Source organism: Mus caroli, unplaced genomic scaffold (genome assembly GCF_978045245.1).
Source record: "Mus caroli unplaced genomic scaffold, Mus_caroli_1 scaffold_2, whole genome shotgun sequence".
NCBI classification, from domain to species: domain Eukaryota; kingdom Metazoa; phylum Chordata; class Mammalia; order Rodentia; family Muridae; genus Mus; species Mus caroli.
In genome coordinates, this window is record NW_028227257.1 from 103,802,872 (window position 1) to 103,820,843 (window position 17,972).

General features: G+C 42.4%; 1 protein-coding gene across 8 annotated transcripts in view; it reads right to left on the reverse strand.

Moving 5' to 3' along the window:
• The window catches only part of Osbpl6 (oxysterol binding protein like 6), a 191,978-nt gene that overhangs the window by 31,834 nt on the left and 142,172 nt on the right, over positions 1 to 17,972 (reverse strand). For 3 of the 8 annotated variants that reach the window (XM_029470664.2, XM_029470666.2, XM_029470669.2), the window contains 8 exons: positions 17,729 to 17,782; positions 16,533 to 16,646; positions 16,254 to 16,424; positions 13,820 to 13,952; positions 10,978 to 11,081; positions 10,120 to 10,212; positions 6,033 to 6,107; positions 1,289 to 1,454 (listed from right to left, as the gene is read on the reverse strand). In XM_029470664.2, the coding sequence (XP_029326524.1) occupies positions 1,289 to 1,454; positions 6,033 to 6,107; positions 10,120 to 10,212; positions 10,978 to 11,081; positions 13,820 to 13,952; positions 16,254 to 16,424; positions 16,533 to 16,646; positions 17,729 to 17,782 (910 nt within the window). The remainder of the gene's footprint in view (positions 1 to 1,288; positions 1,455 to 6,032; positions 6,108 to 10,119; positions 10,213 to 10,977; positions 11,082 to 13,819; positions 13,953 to 16,253; positions 16,425 to 16,532; positions 16,647 to 17,728; positions 17,783 to 17,972) is intronic. The other 5 variants (XM_029470671.2, XM_021184230.3, XM_029470678.2 and 2 more) reach the window with 3 other exon arrangements.

Genomic DNA, 17,972 nt, shown 5'->3' on the forward strand with positions numbered 1-17,972 from the left:
AGATTAAAATCTAAGTGGGAAAATGGAAAGTTCATAATAATTAGTGACATCTGCACATTGATTTGTTTTTATTTTTTATTTTTTATTTTTTTGTTTTTTGTTTTTGGAGACAGAGTTTCTCTGTATAGCCCTGGCTGTCCTAGAACTCTCTCTGTAGACCAGGCTGGCCTCAAACTCAGAAATCCGCCTGCCTCTGCCTCCCAAGACTGGGATTAAAGGCATGCACCACCACCACCCACCCACCTTGCACATTGGTTTTTGTAGCAGCTTCTCAGGACACATTCCATTTCACACACCTTTTCAAGGATATTTTCAAACTTACGGACCAGCAGCCTCAGGTGAAATACGATACACTGAGTTGTGCAAAGGGCTGAGAGACACCACAGGGTATTTTAAAAAGGACACTGTCCAGGGGAGGTGCTACCTTAAACCAAAAGATGAAAGTCATTTACTGCAAACTAACCACCATATAGCAAGTGGGCATTCTAGTCTCCCTACAAAGGACAACCCAGCACCCTGGTTAAACCTCTCACGTTGTAGGTGATTATATCAATGGAACTCACAAAACACTCTTACTAAAAACGTAATATACAGAGTGTGAGTGATTTCCTGTCCTTCAAAACTGAGTTGTCTTTTGACGCTCTGGCAAGTGCAGTGTAACAGGCCTGATGCTCCACCAGTTCTAGGATGAGCGTGGCAGTGTCCACTCCTGGTGTTTCAGAGCCCTAAGCTGCCAGACATAGGAGAACAGTGTGGTGGTGAGCAGCCCTCCCGGTGTGCTGTCAATACACATGGAACATGGTGGAGGTCACTTTGTCAGCCCAGGCTCTAGCGGAAAGCCAGTGAGTGACCCATGGCTGCTCTCAGCGGAGCACTTGCTCAATTCTTCACCCAGTTGAAGAGCATGAGAGTGAAACTTGTTTGAGAAAGGAATACATCTTTTTTTTTCCAGGCTAAGATTAAGTGAATATGGATTATAAGATAACTACACTGAGAAAAATGATGTCTAGAGACAGTATCTTGCCGGGCTGCCTAGGAAACAAATCCCTCTTTGCTTTTCTGCCTCTTTCCTTTCCAATGACAAGTGACTCAGTCAAACTGAAGGTTGTGCTGTGCGTTGTCCTGGTGGGCAGACGCTGTAACCCGTTGCAGCCAGCATATTGACAGAGCTCCGCCCACATATTAACCAGTCCATCCTTCTGCCGTCCTCACCTGTCCTCACCTACGCAAAGATGAAACAATGACTCTTTCATCAAATTCCCCACTGTCAAACACCTTGTAGTGTTACCTTTCTGTGCAATTAGACAAAATTCTTCTTGCAGCTTGGTATAATCCGTGGAACTTTCCAGAGGGTCGGTGAGGTGGCTAGGAGGGGTCTGGAACTCAATGTCCGCACAAAGGTTGGGGTTGGAGGAGTGCAGACGCACGGGTGACATGGTGGCGCTGAAAGGAACCTGGAAGGGAAGGTGTCAGTTATTCAAGTGTCACCATGCCCTGTTCAGCCATCTCCTCCTCTTCAGCCAGGGCCCTTCCTATTTGTTATAACAACACGCTCCTTTCTGATGGAGAGCCTCAGTCCTCATTTATTTTACAAGCAGTGTGGGCTGGGAAGAGTTAGTCTTGTTTCTGAGAGTTTAAGAATTCCCAGGACTCATTGGGTTTGCCTTCTTACAGAGAATAATGACTACACGCCTCTGTACCTTCACTTGTCCCTAGAAGTAACCGGCAGAAAAGAGCAACTCGAACCTTGACGTAGGGGACCTGTTCTCAAACAGTCAGAATGCAATTTATATTCACTTCTCTTTGAACCTAACAGGATCTTAATAAACATAAAACTACATTTAAAGACTCACTCGGTCTATAGCCACTGGAAGAAGCATGTTTCTAGTACATACACTAATGAATTAAAAAGAATCAGTCATTTTAAAAATATACTGATTAATATATTCACAAAAGAAACTTATGTGAGTCACTGCCGTTTGTCTTTGTGATTACACACGCCACTGATATATAGATGACTGTGGCTTATGAACCAGTCACCAGTGAAAAGCATTAGTAGAAAAGGTCACATTATTGTAGACCAATGGCAGCAGGAACTTTCCTGTCCAGACTGGATCAGGACTAGGCTTGTGTTGGATGGGAGCCAAGCACTTTCTTGTCCTTTTTACGGGGGTCAACCTGAGGGTGACAAGAGCTATTGGTTAATCATTGTTGGGAAATGGAAATGCTATTCTTCTAGCTAGTCCACCAGCTAGCTTTCTTAATCTTACTACATAGATTTTCTCTCAGCTGTCCTGAGGAGCTATAACACAGACTCCACAAAAACTGAACTTTCTGCAGTTGAAGTGCTAACTCTTTCTCTCTCACTAACTTGCAATACTTTGGTGTGTGGGAGGTGTGTGTGTGTGTGTGTGTGTGTGTGTGTGTGTGTGTGTGTGTGTAAAACACTTGATTTCCTTGATAGGCTTTTATTTTAAATTTTATGAATTCAATAAATGACAAAGGATAGGATAAAAGGGCTCTCTGTCTGTCTGTCTGTCTGTTGCTTGCTCTTATAGGCAGATAAATAGAGAGAAATTAAACAAAAAATCTGGCCCATGGGCAATGACTTGACGGATGACCCCACTGATGGAGTTCATCTCTGACAGTGAGTACTTTATCTGGGAAAGAAGCTATTGCTGAGGAAGGGAGAAAATGGGCAAATTCCCCCACTAACAGCACCTCCACTGAGCATGCTACCACACATTCTCTGAGGCCTTCAGAGATACCAAGGTCATCATCCTTTACCCTCAGTAGGAGCTACAGTGACTCCATGCTGGGAGGTGTCAATGGCTGTCTACCTTATTAGTCTCAAACCTTCCTCCTGTTCCAGATCTGAGGCAGAGAAGTAGCGAATGAGTCCTTTGAGAGAATGGAGTGCTGGGGTTCCCTTATGTTGGGGACTTTGTCTTTAGAGCAATGACAGAGAAGCTTTGGGGGCAGTAAGAGAAAAATGGGACCTGTGTTGAAAGTGATTAAAGGTAGACCAAGGGACATTAAAGAAAAGCAAACTCGGGTGTTTGGTGTTGGGAGACATAGTATACTGAGGATCATGGGAAAGTTTCATGTCACTCAAAAGTCCTCAAGAATTCAGCCAGCATGGGTGTTTCTTCTGAGCAGCCTAGGGAGATGCTACAGAGGGGCCCGCTGTAAAAGCCCATGATGTCCAAGAAGGCCCCGTATTTGTGCACAATAAAATCATCTCTACTAAATGCTCAAATCGTATGCTAAAAAGAAACACACAATTTACAAATTTATAATTTGAACATAATTGAGTTTTAAACTGACTCTTAAAAGCGGCTCTGGATATGACCCATGGGGAACAAACTCACAATATTCCAAGCTAATTGCAACCAGACAGTTTCCTGGGAAGATGAAAACTATTTTTGTACACATTCGAGCAAATTAAATAGTTATCTTTTTTTCCTGAGATGAAGTGTGTTGAATGGGTCATTTTAATCGAGGAATTTGGAAAGTAGAGAATATAAATCAGGATGTATTCATCTCACTGACTATTTCTTCAGCCTGGGGGGGACTCACTCAGTTTTCATTCATTGACACCGGACGGCATTTGGATAGAAAGTACTTTAAGTGGTAACCATCTTCTTGCCAGCAGCTCCTCACACTCAGAACTGTGACTCTTCAGTGCTGAGTGTGAGCCTTGCTCCTCTGCTCAGGATAGACCCTCGAGGCTTCCTAGAAGCAGGGAGGAAGCCTGGCTCAGAAACTTTCTGATACCAGCGGCTGGAGTATGGAGTGGAAATGTTAGGGGCCACCCTTAAAATTCACCTCCAAGGCAAAAGAGAAGGCTATTTTTTGAGGAGAACTGCTGGCCTCCAAATGTAGCAATGGTCACTAAGAAGAAGGCATGCTGCTGTGTCCAGTAATATTAAGCTTAAGAGGTCCTAAGAGCCAGGGTGAAAAATCCTGTTAGTATTCTGCAGTTTGCATTTAAGGATATGTTTGGGATACTGTTGGTTTTGGGGGCTTGGGTGTTCTTCCACTTGGGGCCAGTATTTCTGTGTTTCCCAGACTGAAGTTCTGTGAGCTTTGCCTGGTGGAGAAAGCTGGCCATTCTGAGAGCCAGTGTTAAGGCCCAACAAGAACACATTTTGGAAACATCTTCCCAGGTAGAGTTTTCTTTGATACCAAACTCATTCACCCCAGATGCCTGAGTGAAAGATGATAAAACTGACTAGGATCCTAGCAGGATTTGAACCTGACTAGGCAGGTTCAAATGTGGGGTAACTTCTGTGTTGGGAGGAGGAGGGACACTGGGGAGGAGGCCAAGTCAGGCCACTGGGGCTGGGGCTGGAGGTTAGGGGTCAGAGGTTGATCCTACTCGATGTCTCATAGACATAGAATCAGAGTACAGTTCCCAAAGGGCAGCAGCCACCCAACGCCAGCTATTCCTGTCATTATTTTAAGTGATGACAGTACCCTTTTCACTAGAATCATCTAAGTTAATTTTATAATTTCCATGGTCACAGTGATGTTGGGATGTGGACATTAATGCTTCTTGTTCTAACAAGCCTTTTCCTCTGCTTCCAACTGAAGAAAATATAAACTTACTCTATGCAAATAGGTACTAATCCCAACTTTATTATTTTCACTGTATGCAAAGCTTAAAAACTGAACCCAGAAAAAACCACCATCGCTTCTTCGTGTGGTATTCTGGGAGTTTATTATTAGAGGGAAGCATTAGCATTTTCACAAGCTAACTGATCTTTGCTTTCCAGACTCTGATCTTGTTACTTCTCTATAGATCACCTGGATTTGTTCAGTTTATTCCTTCAGCTGGTTAGGTGTCTACTGTCAGAATCTCTTACCCATCCAGAGGCAGAGACTCCATTCATTTGCATTCGAATATATCCACTGCACCATAAGCAATTTCAGTAATGACTTGGTTCAAATATTTGTAAAACTATGAATGCTGGAGTCAGTCCCCTAATTAATTCCAAGTCACTGGTTGACTCAATAATCAAAAGTAATTCCATCCCATAGTCTAGCTAAGCACCCACATAGCATGCCAGGGCTGACTATGAAATGAAAAACCAACAGCTCTCACACCAGAAACTTTCTACAGCGCAATCAACCTTTTGTTCATTATCTTTAGACATTCTAACCTTGAAGTATATCCTAATTTTAGCAAAGATAAAATTGTTATTAACTCAGAAAAATCATGTACTAGACAAAAATCTAGCATCCATGATTACTATGAATTCGAGAGTCTATATTTTTAAAAATAAACAAGGTCTTGGGATGAATTATTATTAGGGTTTACTTTTATCTTGTGACCAGGTGTTCTACTTCATATTGCATAGGGACAGTCACGGGTCTTCACCTTACCTATGTCCTATCTATTCTTTCGCCTCTTGGGAGTAAAAATACCCCTCTACATATAGATTAGACGCTATCTAATTTCATGGTTTTTTCATTTCCACACTATATTTTCCAGTCTTCAGGCCAATATTCTCTCTATAACGTGATCTCTCTTGCTACATGTACGTTAGGTAGCCTTATAGAGATGACATCAAAATCCACCTTTTCTACTCCTCAAATCGCTGTCTCCTCAAGTGGTCAGACTGCTACACACAAACACGAATAACTTGTTTCTGTAGTAAGGTGACATTTCTCAGAAAAACAAAAATTAGTTAGCAAAGGTTCAGGCATCAGTTGGAAAACAAATAAATGAAATACCACCATTTAAGAAAATTCTCCCATCTCCGGGTCCCATACTCAGTTTCTCAAACTCAGTTAGACATGAGTTTCAATCCATTCTTCCAATAATGGTAGAAGATGAGGATTATGAACTAGCTCTTTTGCAAAACCCAGCACCCACGTCCAATTCCTGCCATGCAAGGAGAGCCAGAGGGCATTTGAAAGTGATGTCAACGGGGTAGGCCACAGGTGACCCACTGCTCGCTGGTGGCACCATCACAACAGATTCACCCTTGGGCACAGTTTCTCGTTTGGGATGGAGATACACTCACTGTTGTAGCCACTGCTGCCGCTAGCCTCTGCCGGCGCCGAGTTGTGTTGAACTGGCCCTTCGCAGGTGGCCCTTCCTGACAGTGAATGGGAGAAGAAAAGGGGGTAAAAACATGGGGTAGGGATGAAGGCAAGGGGATTCATAGGGGAATGAAAGATAATCAGACAGAAGAGTTTTAACTGTAATTGACTTTTCTTTAAAAAAAAATCTTAGCATTGAAACAAGTCAAAGGGACACTCATGCCACAAGGAAATGCTCTTTTCTCTCAGTGCAGACCGCCCAAACACTGTGAGTTCACTTCCTGAATAGAATCCCTACCCCAAGAGCAGATGGGGAGCTTTTCTATTAATTAATGAAATATCGAGGAACCTGCCATTCTAAAGTAAAAGGAATGTGCGCACCACTTTTTAAAACTCTGATGCCATGTTGTATTAGGTCAGAAGGCACCTAGTAAATGGTAGAGAAGACAACAGGCAAGCTTTGGGGAAAGTGATTATTAAAAAAAGTCAAGGTAAAAAAGAATCATATCCAGAGGGAAAAATAAGAGGAAGAGAAACAGGGTTCTTTAACCCCCAACTCAACTCTCTACTAAAAAGCCTGCTGTCAGGGATTTAGTGTTAGACAAGAATTTCCCAAGGCAGAGGCAAGTCCTACTAGACTGGGGTTGTGGGGGAACTGCAGAGCCTTCAAGTGCCTCAGAGAATGGGATCAATGGCTCACAGCACCAGTTCTGAACATCCAAGAGAGAGCACAGGTTCCATTTGGTGACGTGTACCTACCTACACACAAACCCAAAGAAACCCAGAGGGAACTGCATTTCCTTCTCATCCTTCAAAGCCACCTCAATGTGATAGACCCTGGGCCTTCAAGATGGAGGACAACACTTCCATTTCCAGTTAACCCAAGTGGGATTTCTTATATTAACTAAAAAATTCACACACACACACACACACACACACACACACACACTCCATCACAACCACTCTCATCTGTTTGGAATGACAAATATTTTGAATTCTCACATCCCCAATGCTCTTTTAAATTTCCTAAATTACTTTTATAATTTACTTCACAAATCTTTTGCATATTTATGTATGTCACCACGCATAATTTATTTTCTACACAAAATCTCTGCATGTAATATAAGAAGGAAGAACCTGTCTTCATGTCAGTGTAATTGTGGGATGTGGAACTGGGGCAGATTCATGTGAATGATGGATAACTTTATCAGCTACTATGTACTTCTTTCTACTCTGTACGATCCCTCCAGTATTTTGGACCTAGCATCTAATTTGTTCTATGAATGACACAGGGACATAGATAGTGACACAGTATTTCTCTTCTATAGCACTTTTGACTATATAGTTTTACTGAGCTCTTTATTAGAACCAGACAATGCAAACTTTGGGAGACCTGGATGCCTATTTTCTTTAAAGATAATCCTCACAGGATCTTCAAGACATAGGCTGACTCCACGAGTTAAACAAGAGATTTCTGAAAGCAATCCAATGGCATCTAGTATGACTATGACCAAACGAGTCAAATTTAACCTTCATGGTCAAGTAAGGTGAGCCATCTACCCTATGCAAGAACAAATCATCGAATATCCAGTAGAGCACATGTTTCATGTTCTAGCTTCTTTTCTACTTCCTGGAGTCATTTTTTAAAAAAAAAATAATTTATTTCCTAATTCTTCGAGATGACAATTACTACAGAATGTGCAAAGCTCAGCGACACAATATCAACATCAATAGTGATCACCAGCCAACTAACACTGCCATGCAGCCTGGCTTCCTTCATAACTGGCTAATGACCTAGATGATAAACAACAGAAAATGAGTTCTCACGATGCTAGAATCTCTCAAGTTGGCTTTGATAGTGGTCATCCTGGAAAGTGAGATGACAAGGAACTCCAAACAAATGCGTGGTATCGTTAAGATGGAATTCTCATAACCAAACAGCTTTGAACATGGGAAGGAAAGACAGCTAGGTGAGAAGTCTATAGTCTACTCTGGTAAAAATTAATGTTCTGCCTTTCTGTAGGCAAGAGAGTATGGATATCCCTGCTGCTTATAGACATTGCTAGGTAAGCTCACTCATCCCCACTAGGTATGAATGTTGAAGGAGGTCCAGCCCTGTTCTAGTCAGAGAGACCCCTGACAACTCCTGGAAGACCTGCTGCCTTCAGCAAACAGAGAATGTTCAAGGGGAATGAGAGCAATTTCTGCAGCACTCCAGCCAACAACATACGCTTTAAGTCCAAGTGGAAGTAAATGCTCTCTGGGAGTGATTAATGGATTATCCAAAGTCTACATTTCTACTGAAAACTGCATCTGCTCCTCTTGAAAATGTAAAGTGACTACAGGGATGAGGTAATCTCAGATTCCTCATCTAAGTAAGAATCACGAGGTCGCTTGTGTCACTCCTTGGTCCAACAAAGCAAGACAACAATGAGAAATTCAAAGAAGCCAATCAAAGATCTGCCTGCTCTGGCAGCAATGACTTCTGATGCCGCAAAACAATTCTTGTGATTTCTCCGCACTTTTATTAGGCAGAGTTGCACTGGGTTTCCTAAAGGGGAAAGATGGACCATGTGGGCTTGTGGTAAGAGTCCTGGCTCCACAGACAGCCAAGGGTATTGTGTTCAGACTTGCTAAGAGCCAGTCAGTCCACTCACAATGGCTGTGAAAGGAATCTGTCCAGAGGCATGCATTAAACAACCCGATTGAAACAGTATCTAGCATAAGAGGGTATGTTCTTAGGGTGCTAACATTCCCCAGCTCTTTTATTTATAGAAAAGGTTCTTCTGGTTGCAAAAATGATTCTACTCTCTTAGTCATGAGAACATGAATACAAAGCCTGAAAACAAGACAAATTGTAAGCTCAAAACAAACGACCATCTCGAGAGTTTCTTGTAGAATCATTTGGCATATTTCCCCCCCTAGCACTAATTTTATGAACACAATGAGAAACACACAAAAGTGCATTGCCCAAAGGAACACACGTAATTACATTCACAGAATGCAGATATTCTAAATAGAAACACTGTGTTTAGTGCTTATGAAAAATTACCATGAATTACACCAGATTAGGAAGCCCACTAGCAGTTCGTTATTGACACATTCAGGGTGAGAATACAAAGAATGTCATTAAAGCAGTTTGAATCAGAGACGAATTACTTTTGTTAATTATTCAGAGGAAAGGGAAGAACAGCGAGAAACAGTTACTTTGTGTTAAGATCTAAATGCATCAATATTATAATTTTTAAAAAATGAAGTTGACTAATTTTAATTGGCAGGTAAGCAATCATCTTACGCAGCTGAGATAAGAATGCTAGAGATCCTTGTCAAGATTTAGGAGTAATACAATTTACGACGTGGGTTTTAAGCATTCTGTGTCACCAAAATGTAATAGCCTAAGAGGATCATATTTGAAAATATACAACTATTGCAATTAAAATTTGTATTTTAAGTAAATTTATCATGAGCTATGGAGATTTTGGTTCCAATTTTAGAGTGACTGTTGTTATAGAATTTCAGAGTTGAGACAGAACTCAGTGATCAATAAATTAATTCTGTAACTTGAGCAGGAGCAAGTGAAGTCCAGAAAGTTTAACAGAAATGTATAAATTATGAGGCCAGAGAGTCACAGCGATCACAGTGACACCTGGGTGTGTTGATCTTTAACCTACAAGGCCTTGATAAAACTGTGGACAAAGTTCATCCATAAAAGAGCCTTCTAACCCTGAGACACTATAAATGTGCATATATTACTGTTCACTGGCTTTCCAATTTTGATTTTAAAATGGCTTTCAGTCTGAGTTTTAATGTTTCAAAGGCTAGAACTGAGAACGGAAATCCAACTGTGTGACCAAATTGGCTCATTCTTACTTTACAAGGTTTTTGTACTTAAGCCCAATTAACCACAATTAACTCAAGTTTTAGAGCGCACAACTCTTCAAAAGAACAGTCTTCCAAGCAGTTAAGCTATCCCTGCGACCTCACACCCAGGGGCGGATACAGAATGGGCACAGAGAGCAACGCTTTCAGTGGAAATGCAAAGAACGAATGGCAAAGCAAAAGCTGTACCTGGAGCTGTATTTTTGTATCTTTGCTGACACTTTTTGTCCTCCAGCGTCTTGTGACCCGCTTGTCTTTCTTTGAAATATCTACACAGTTAGCCTACATTACACAAATAGTTAAAAGCAACAAAAGATTATTAAGTTCACACAGACGATAACACATACAAAGAGCCCAGAAAGTTAGTAAGGAATCGTTAGAACCCCAAGGAAAACCGGCCAAGGGAGAAAGACATTATACTAATAGCCAAGAAATCTACAACACACTTGTGAAAGTTATATTTCTAGTGTGCAAAAATGAGAACAAGATTAGAGGCAGTGAGCACTTTTTTTTTTCCTGACATTAAAAGACAGTCATACTTCTGAAAGTTCTAGAACTTAAACTTCAAAGCCATCATTGTTAATACAAAAGAGAACTGGGAGTTGACACAAATATGTTTACGAGAGTCTTGTGTATATTTCAATGTAAAACATTTGAAACCAAACTTCAAACGTATTACAAATAATTCCACGGGGGCTAGAGGCATGGCTCGGCTGTTGTTCTTACAGAGGACACAGGTTTGATTCCCAGCACCCACAAAGCAGCTCACAACAATAGGTGGTTACCTATTGTTACTCCTAGAAGAATCCAATGCCACCTTCGGGACTGCACAGCTACTGCACACACATGGTGCACACATATACAAGTAGGTAAAACACACATACACACTAAATAAGTAACTCCAGAATATAAACTACATATTATTGTAAATATCGTAACGTGAGCCTGCGAATAGTAAAACTTCCCTTTTGAGTGTCACCTTGCCTCAGTGAAGGTGGTAAGTTAGGATCTGATACAGTGTTACCAGCAGCCATTACATTTCTTTACCTGCATGTCAGTGAAGTTAGGCGCCGACTGAGTTCTCTGAAGGATCTCCAAGTTTTGCAGGAGCTTGCTAAGTTCCACAAGGTTTGACTGGCAGTGTGCAAGATCTAATGAAGACAAAAATGTTCGAACTGGGTAGAAATGGAGGTGACAATAATAAAGAGGACCTAGTCCACAATGTGGCATATGAGACAGGATACCCACGTTTACATGATGGTGATAGGGACAGGTAACAGAGCATACCTCGCTCTGGGCCTGAATCATGGGCGCTGCTGGCAATGAGATGGTTTCTTACCAACTATGACTCAGAGAGTAGATACCATTAACACTTCCCGTTGTGTGTGACCATGGTTCTGCCCTCACGGATTTCATCTCATGGACACTCTGGGGAGTTTGGTAGGCTTGTGGTTTTATTCCTAGGAGCCTAGCCCCTCTAAAACGATTTACCAGGGAGCTGCCTGGAATTTGGGTGGAGGCAAAGTCAAGTTCAGAGAAACAAAAGAGTAAAATCCAGTGGAACACATCTGTCCTCCAGCCCACTAACTGTGTGTCAAGGAATGACTCCTGTAAAATCTACTGCAGAGTTTTAGTAATTTAAATTTAATCTCTATGGAAAAAAATATGCTCTAAGAGCCAAGCAATTGATCCATATATTTAAGGCCTGGTTTCATGCAAGTCTGAAACAGACAACTACCTGGTGAAACTGCCAATCAGACATAGAAGGGGGCTCCGTAAAACGTTACATCTTTTGAAATTCAACCAATGAAATAAATATGAAACAAACTGAACCCCATCTCAGTAGTAGGCATGCTCTATGAAAATAATCAGTATAGTTTTTTTTTTTTTAAGTGCAGCAAGAGATTAGGAGAAAAGAGAGTGTTCCTTGCTTCATGGTTTGAGAGCAGATTTACAAGAGTGACCCCACCACACCCCCACAGGGTCTAGACAATTGACAGAAATGTTTTAGCCAGACAGAAAGGTGGAGAAGGACACGGAGGGAACTTCAGGTTGGGCAGAGTCTGTCCAAAGGCACAGAGATGGACATATGTAAATGCATAGAACAATAGTTGCCTGAGTCTTCAGAAGTGGGCAAGGTTGAAAGGCTAGGTATGGCCAGACTGCTGAACACACTGGCTGCTAAATGCTGGGATAAGCACTTTGGGGAAACACCTTGGAGCCAGAGAAGAGCCACTGGGGGTGATTACAGAGTTATTTTAAGAATTACCAGTCTTGGGGCATTCTGTAGTGAACAAAGTTCTGGGGACTAGTCAGTTGTGAGCTGGCTGCAATCCCATCCCCTCCACCCGGGCAGCTCTAGAATTTTGGCCAAATGTCTAAACCTTTATGGATTTCATTCTCCCTACCCACAAAGTACAGACAGTTAACAGTACCTATTGGCTGAAAACAACAGAATATGCTCCGTGTATTGGCATGGGCCTGCAAACCGGCTCACAGGTGGTCATTTCCCATGAGCCTCTGAGAAGGATGAACTAACTGTGCAGGAGACTGGGTCATGCAGTTAGGAGACTATGTGACCACCAGAAACAAGAGGACAGGAATGGATCATGCATGAAAGGCTGGTAAGGATAGGACAAGACTGTGTGAATAAGGAGTCAAGTTAGGCATGATAAGCACTGGTGTACATAAAGTCTAGATGCTTATACAGTCTCAAGGGGGAACCCAGAAGAATTGGCAGGGCACTATATTCAGATCTGTGCTCTATTGTGAGAGCGTCTGAGTTCGAATCCTGGCTCCTCTTTTCTAGCTAAGAGGCTAAGCACCTCTGTAGCTGGCCTTCAGACAGGGGAGCCTGGGCGGTCTCCAAATATGGCAGGAAGCTACAGTGCCATCTAAAAGTCATCTGTCTCCTTCCACAACTGGAAGCTGTATGTGGTGAATACAGCCTAGCCAAACACTCTAGTTGGATGTCAAATGGACATGATTATGAATATAAAATCCCCTTTAAATCATAGTTTCCTATGCGGATTAAGTTGGGAGGTTGGTGTCTCGAAAATGCAAATTTGGAGCTAACCCAATGGTGAGGGTATAGGAGGATTAACACAGATCATTAATTTATTTTGTCTGAGTGAAAACATTAAAATGTTACATAACATCTGTTTTTATTATAGTATCATAAAAGAGCAAAATTAATGCTTACAGTATCTCAACAGAATCTAAAAAAATCAGGTGAGACTTATTAAATACTGTCTAAATTGCCCTTGCTTTTTGTCAGGTTTGTGGGTCAAATGAAAATTGCTTCAGAATGGAAATGGCCAGTGGATAAAGCATGGACCAAAGGGCTTTGGTGGGGGAGGAGAAAGTAATAGATTAAGCAGCTCAGAGAAGGATGGACTAGTCCTGAAAGGCCTATCCACAGCAAAACCCCAGTCACAATGCACTCCGGACATGCCACCCTGGATCCTTCTGTTTACTTCTGTGCTATGGAGAACATAGCAACAGGATATCCCAATCCATGGGCAACACAACAGCAGAAGGAAGCATGTAGGGCAGCCAGAGAGTAGGGCAGCGCAGAGCACCGGTACGAGACTGGAAGGTTCGTCGGGCCCCAAAGGGACAGGTGAAGGTAGCAAGAAGGAATTTGCAAAGAGATGAAAAGGTGGAAGATGTATAAGCTAAGGCAGGGGAGAAGCTCAGAGCCACTTGTGAGGAGGTGGGAGAACTGGCAGCTGAGAAGCCTGGGTTACAGAGCAGACAAGGATCTAGAAGTGTATAACTAAGAAGAAAGGCAGGGTCCCTTGGGAGGTGAGACTGGAAGCTGTAGTGTTTTCCTTGTAAACACTGGGTGTGGGGCTCATCCTGAGACCCCACAGTGGCCGGAACTAACCTTCTGCACACCTGTCCATTTCTTCTGAGTCCTGCAGCCAGGCTGCCACTTTACTCTGCCCCGTTGTGCAGGTCGCAGGGAGGCTGTTACTGCATGGTAACGGGGACTGCCATGGAAAGCTGTTGGGCTGCATCTACAAGCAAGGAGATGAAGTATACAACTTACACAAGCAGAGGCTGAATTCATGCTCAGCCACAATACTCCATTAATGCTACCTCCTTCATCCAATAAAGAAGACAGTGTTGTTAACAACAACAAGAGCAGCCCAGACTCACAAGGACCCAAGAGCTCAGGAACCCAGTCCTGAAATTACTCCTAAGTTGTTCTTGAACCAGTATCCTCACTATGGTCTCCTCAGCTCATGGCTAAGGGCCTCTTCTCTGGGGGAGCTCTCTGTGCCCTAATAATCAGCTCAAATTCTTGTTACCCTCCTGTGATTCCTAAGTTCACTACCCACCACCAAACAGCCTTACAATGCTTCTGAAACACTCCAAAGTCTATATAAAAGGACTTCCTGTCAACTTATCTACAGCTGACAGGTTATCCTATGAAGAGGATTTTTATGTGAAATAAAGTAGAGCAAAATATGCAGATGTGATGTGTACAGTAAACAGCAAAATAAACAGAAACGTCCTTCCCCAGGGGCCCGAAATGGCTTTAAATCTTCGCATTTGACTCTAATACTCAATTACAACTGATGATGTCTCTTCTAAATTATTAAGAAATAAATAATGCACAGTTAGCAAACCCAGTCTTATTTATTACCCACATAGGACCACAAACCAATTAACATTCAGGAGTCTCATAATCTGATACGTGGGAGGTAAGAAGAAGGACAAAAGGCTCTCTCCTGCATTTTGATAAATGTAATGGAAATCACCCGGCATGTCTGAGCTCTTAGCCATGCCACTTGCAACTGGAGAAATGGACCTTTTGTGGAAACTAGAGCTGGAGAGTTTTCTTATTCCAGAGGAAACAGTTGGGAAGGATTTGGTTTCAGTCCACCAATCTCAGATATCACCCAAGTTATTTAATAAGTCAGGCGAGGGACAGAAATAATGCATCTTTTATCAATGCTTTGTGCCAAAGATACAGGCAGAAGCTGGAAAAACTAAAGAATTAAAAATTTATGATTTCTTTTCAAAGATCTATTTGAAATACGGTTCTCATTTAATTTGGACTAACACTGGGATTCATTCCGGCCTCTGACGAAAACTCAGGAGGCCCAGAGAAATATGGCGACTACCTTGGGGACCTCTAAGTTCTCAAATCCCCAATCTCTCTGGCCTCCTGGCTCATTCTCTTTCATCTCAGAACTGGTTGGTATTTAGGGCAACCCAATTCCTGGGAGAAAGGTAATTAAAGAGTCTTTAGCAGAAATGAGGCCACAATGAAGTCTCACAATGAAATATAATTAATGGGGTTTACCTCATACACTACTTTCCAACAAATAACAAAACCTCAGTATGGTAACATTCCAGTAAGTTTGATCGGCTAGGCCGGCTCTTCCTCTGCCAAGTTTTCCAATGCTATGTAGAGAGGAAACTATGTAATCCCGGTATTGTGTGGACTCCCAAGGAAGTACAGAGGAGGCAGAAGCTCTCCACTGCCAGCCCAGTCAGTTGTCTCCAACCTCAGTTTGGGGTACCAAGGATAAAGCTGCAACAGCCCTCTGCAATGCAACCCAGTTACTGAATCACACACAGAAACAGCTGCTTCTCTGCCTGTTCTCCTAACTTTGACTTTCAGACAAGAAATACGTCCAGCTTCTCTGCAACACGGACTGTGAATCTTATTACATCCTAAGGACCCGCAGTGCCTCTTGTCTGGTCCTTGGTTTAATGAAAGGAGGTACTGATTTTGGAAGCAGCTATGTGTCAGATCCTGGGATGGCTATGTCACTTGTATACATGCAAACACAGTGTCTGAACTTGGCTATGTGACAGATTAGAGGTGAATGACTGTCATATACCTAATGTACTTGCTCACTGGAACACCATTGGTACCGCTGTTCCCTCTCCAGCTGAATGGTATTCACTCCAGAGGGAAGCGACTCATTACAGCTCTGGGTCATGTATACATGGTAGCTCAAAACAAGAAAATAAGTTTCATTTTCAGAACTTTGGGGTCACTTTATTACTACCCAACAATTCCCAGAGATGTCGATTAAACAAATGTTTGCTCCCAATACCCCTAGAAAGCCACACAAAAATGATGCCATCCATTTATCACAAATAAACTCTTTTGGTGATTCACACATCTGCCTCATCTTTGTGTTTAACACTAGTGACAATATCACTTGTTTTCTGGGTGTAAGATCACAAAAGGAAACTTCCCTTTCTGATGTTTCCAAAGTAGACAGAGGGATGTGCATGGATAATGTTCTAAGCAATTTCCAGGCTGACTTTTTTTCCCAGCGCAAGCAAAGTCATACCTTTCCATCCACAACAGAGACATTAGCAGCTGGGGAGGACTCAGCTGTTGAAGTTGCAGGAAATATGTGGAAACTGGCATCTCTCGGCGACCTCACAATTTCATTCTGACGGTACAACCTGTGATGGCGCAGTTTGGAGACCCAAGCGTCAAACCAGTCCTGGGATTTCACCTGGAACAGGGAGCAACGGAAGACAGCTGTGGAAACAGTCTCCTGGCTGCCACTGGTGCGAGCAAATCACATCCCCCCGCTAACACCAGATGCTGAAAGCAATTTCACCTTCAAATGATAGATGTGCTCTTCCGTGTCAAGGTCTATCCTCCGAGCTTTCTTTTTAATCGACATGACAGACAGTCCGACATCTATGCTCCCGTGCACTTTTCCTTTTTGGATCTGAAATCAACAGATCAGTGAACACGCTGGAAGGGTGTATGGGTTCGGGGGCTGGGTGTGTGTGTGTTTCTGCTCTGAGCTAAGATGAGTTTAAGGTAAACTGCAACTCACCTATGCAAAGTGGGTGACTACATTCTTTTTAATTAAGAGAAAACAGTTAAGCACTAAGGACAGTTCGATCTGCATGACTTCACATCAATCTTGGCATGCGACACTGCTCATCTTACTCTTATTTTGGGCACAACTAATAATGTCAGATCTCCCTAATCCCAGATTGCTTAGCTCCTATCTCCTCCATAAGCCAATGCCAAGGGATTCCCCAAAATAACTGAAGTCAACTTTTGAACCGTGACCCAGAACACCCATGAGTCAGCTGCAAGACAGCTGCTGGGGCAGAACTGGGCAGCTGAGACCAGAGGTCAGGGACCAGCCATCCCCTTCTCCTGGCTGTCCTCGGCTGAGCAAGAACATGGCCCAGCCATGGCAGAGGGGCGAACAAAACGGAGTCTAAGCCCTTGGTCATCTCCTTGCATCACATGGTAAGAGGGAAGAAACGTTGAGATTTGCAAGCAAACTACTACTTAGATATTAAGCCAAAGCAGTTTGGAATAGTTTTAATGAGTTGGGCATTGGGCTTTTCAAGATAAAAAAACTGAATGAAACACAAATTAAGTACAAAAGACAGTTTCTTGACAAGAACAGGAAGGCTTTAAATCTCAAAATGCAAGGATCACGGAATTTATTTCAAGGTGAAAGGAAAAAAGTGTTCAAGATTTTCTCTCTAGGAGAGAAAGGGTGATTTTTTTTTTTTTTTTAACTAACGTGTCACTTTTAGGTTGAAGTTCTGCTTTAAAAAGCAATTAAATATTCATGCACTACTTTGAGATTTTATGCTATCCTGAGTATAAGCATAGAGCATACCTTCTCTAAAACATGCAGTCGGTAGCTTGTTGTTAAACATTACAGGCACAAACATGCAGAAAGCCGGTAGCCATGGCACAGGGTTTGCATGGCTACAGTGTTTACTCACTTCAAGCAGAATTCTACATCAATCTGTGAAACATGTCCTGCGAGCTACTTACATCAAGTGGCGCCTTGGAATACTTCAGCATTCCATTATCCAGGACAAAAAAGCGCTGCAAGAACCAAACACTCCAGTGACTGTTTGTTCTCTGAATTACACAAAGCATTCACAAGTGCGGGTCGCAAGTCCCTTGGCATCAGCGGTTAACATGTCTGATGGTTCTGATACACCGATTCAGGGCATCTAGCCACAGTCAGTCACAGGAAGTGAGGTAAGTGGGTCAGAGTTCTAGTAGGACACGT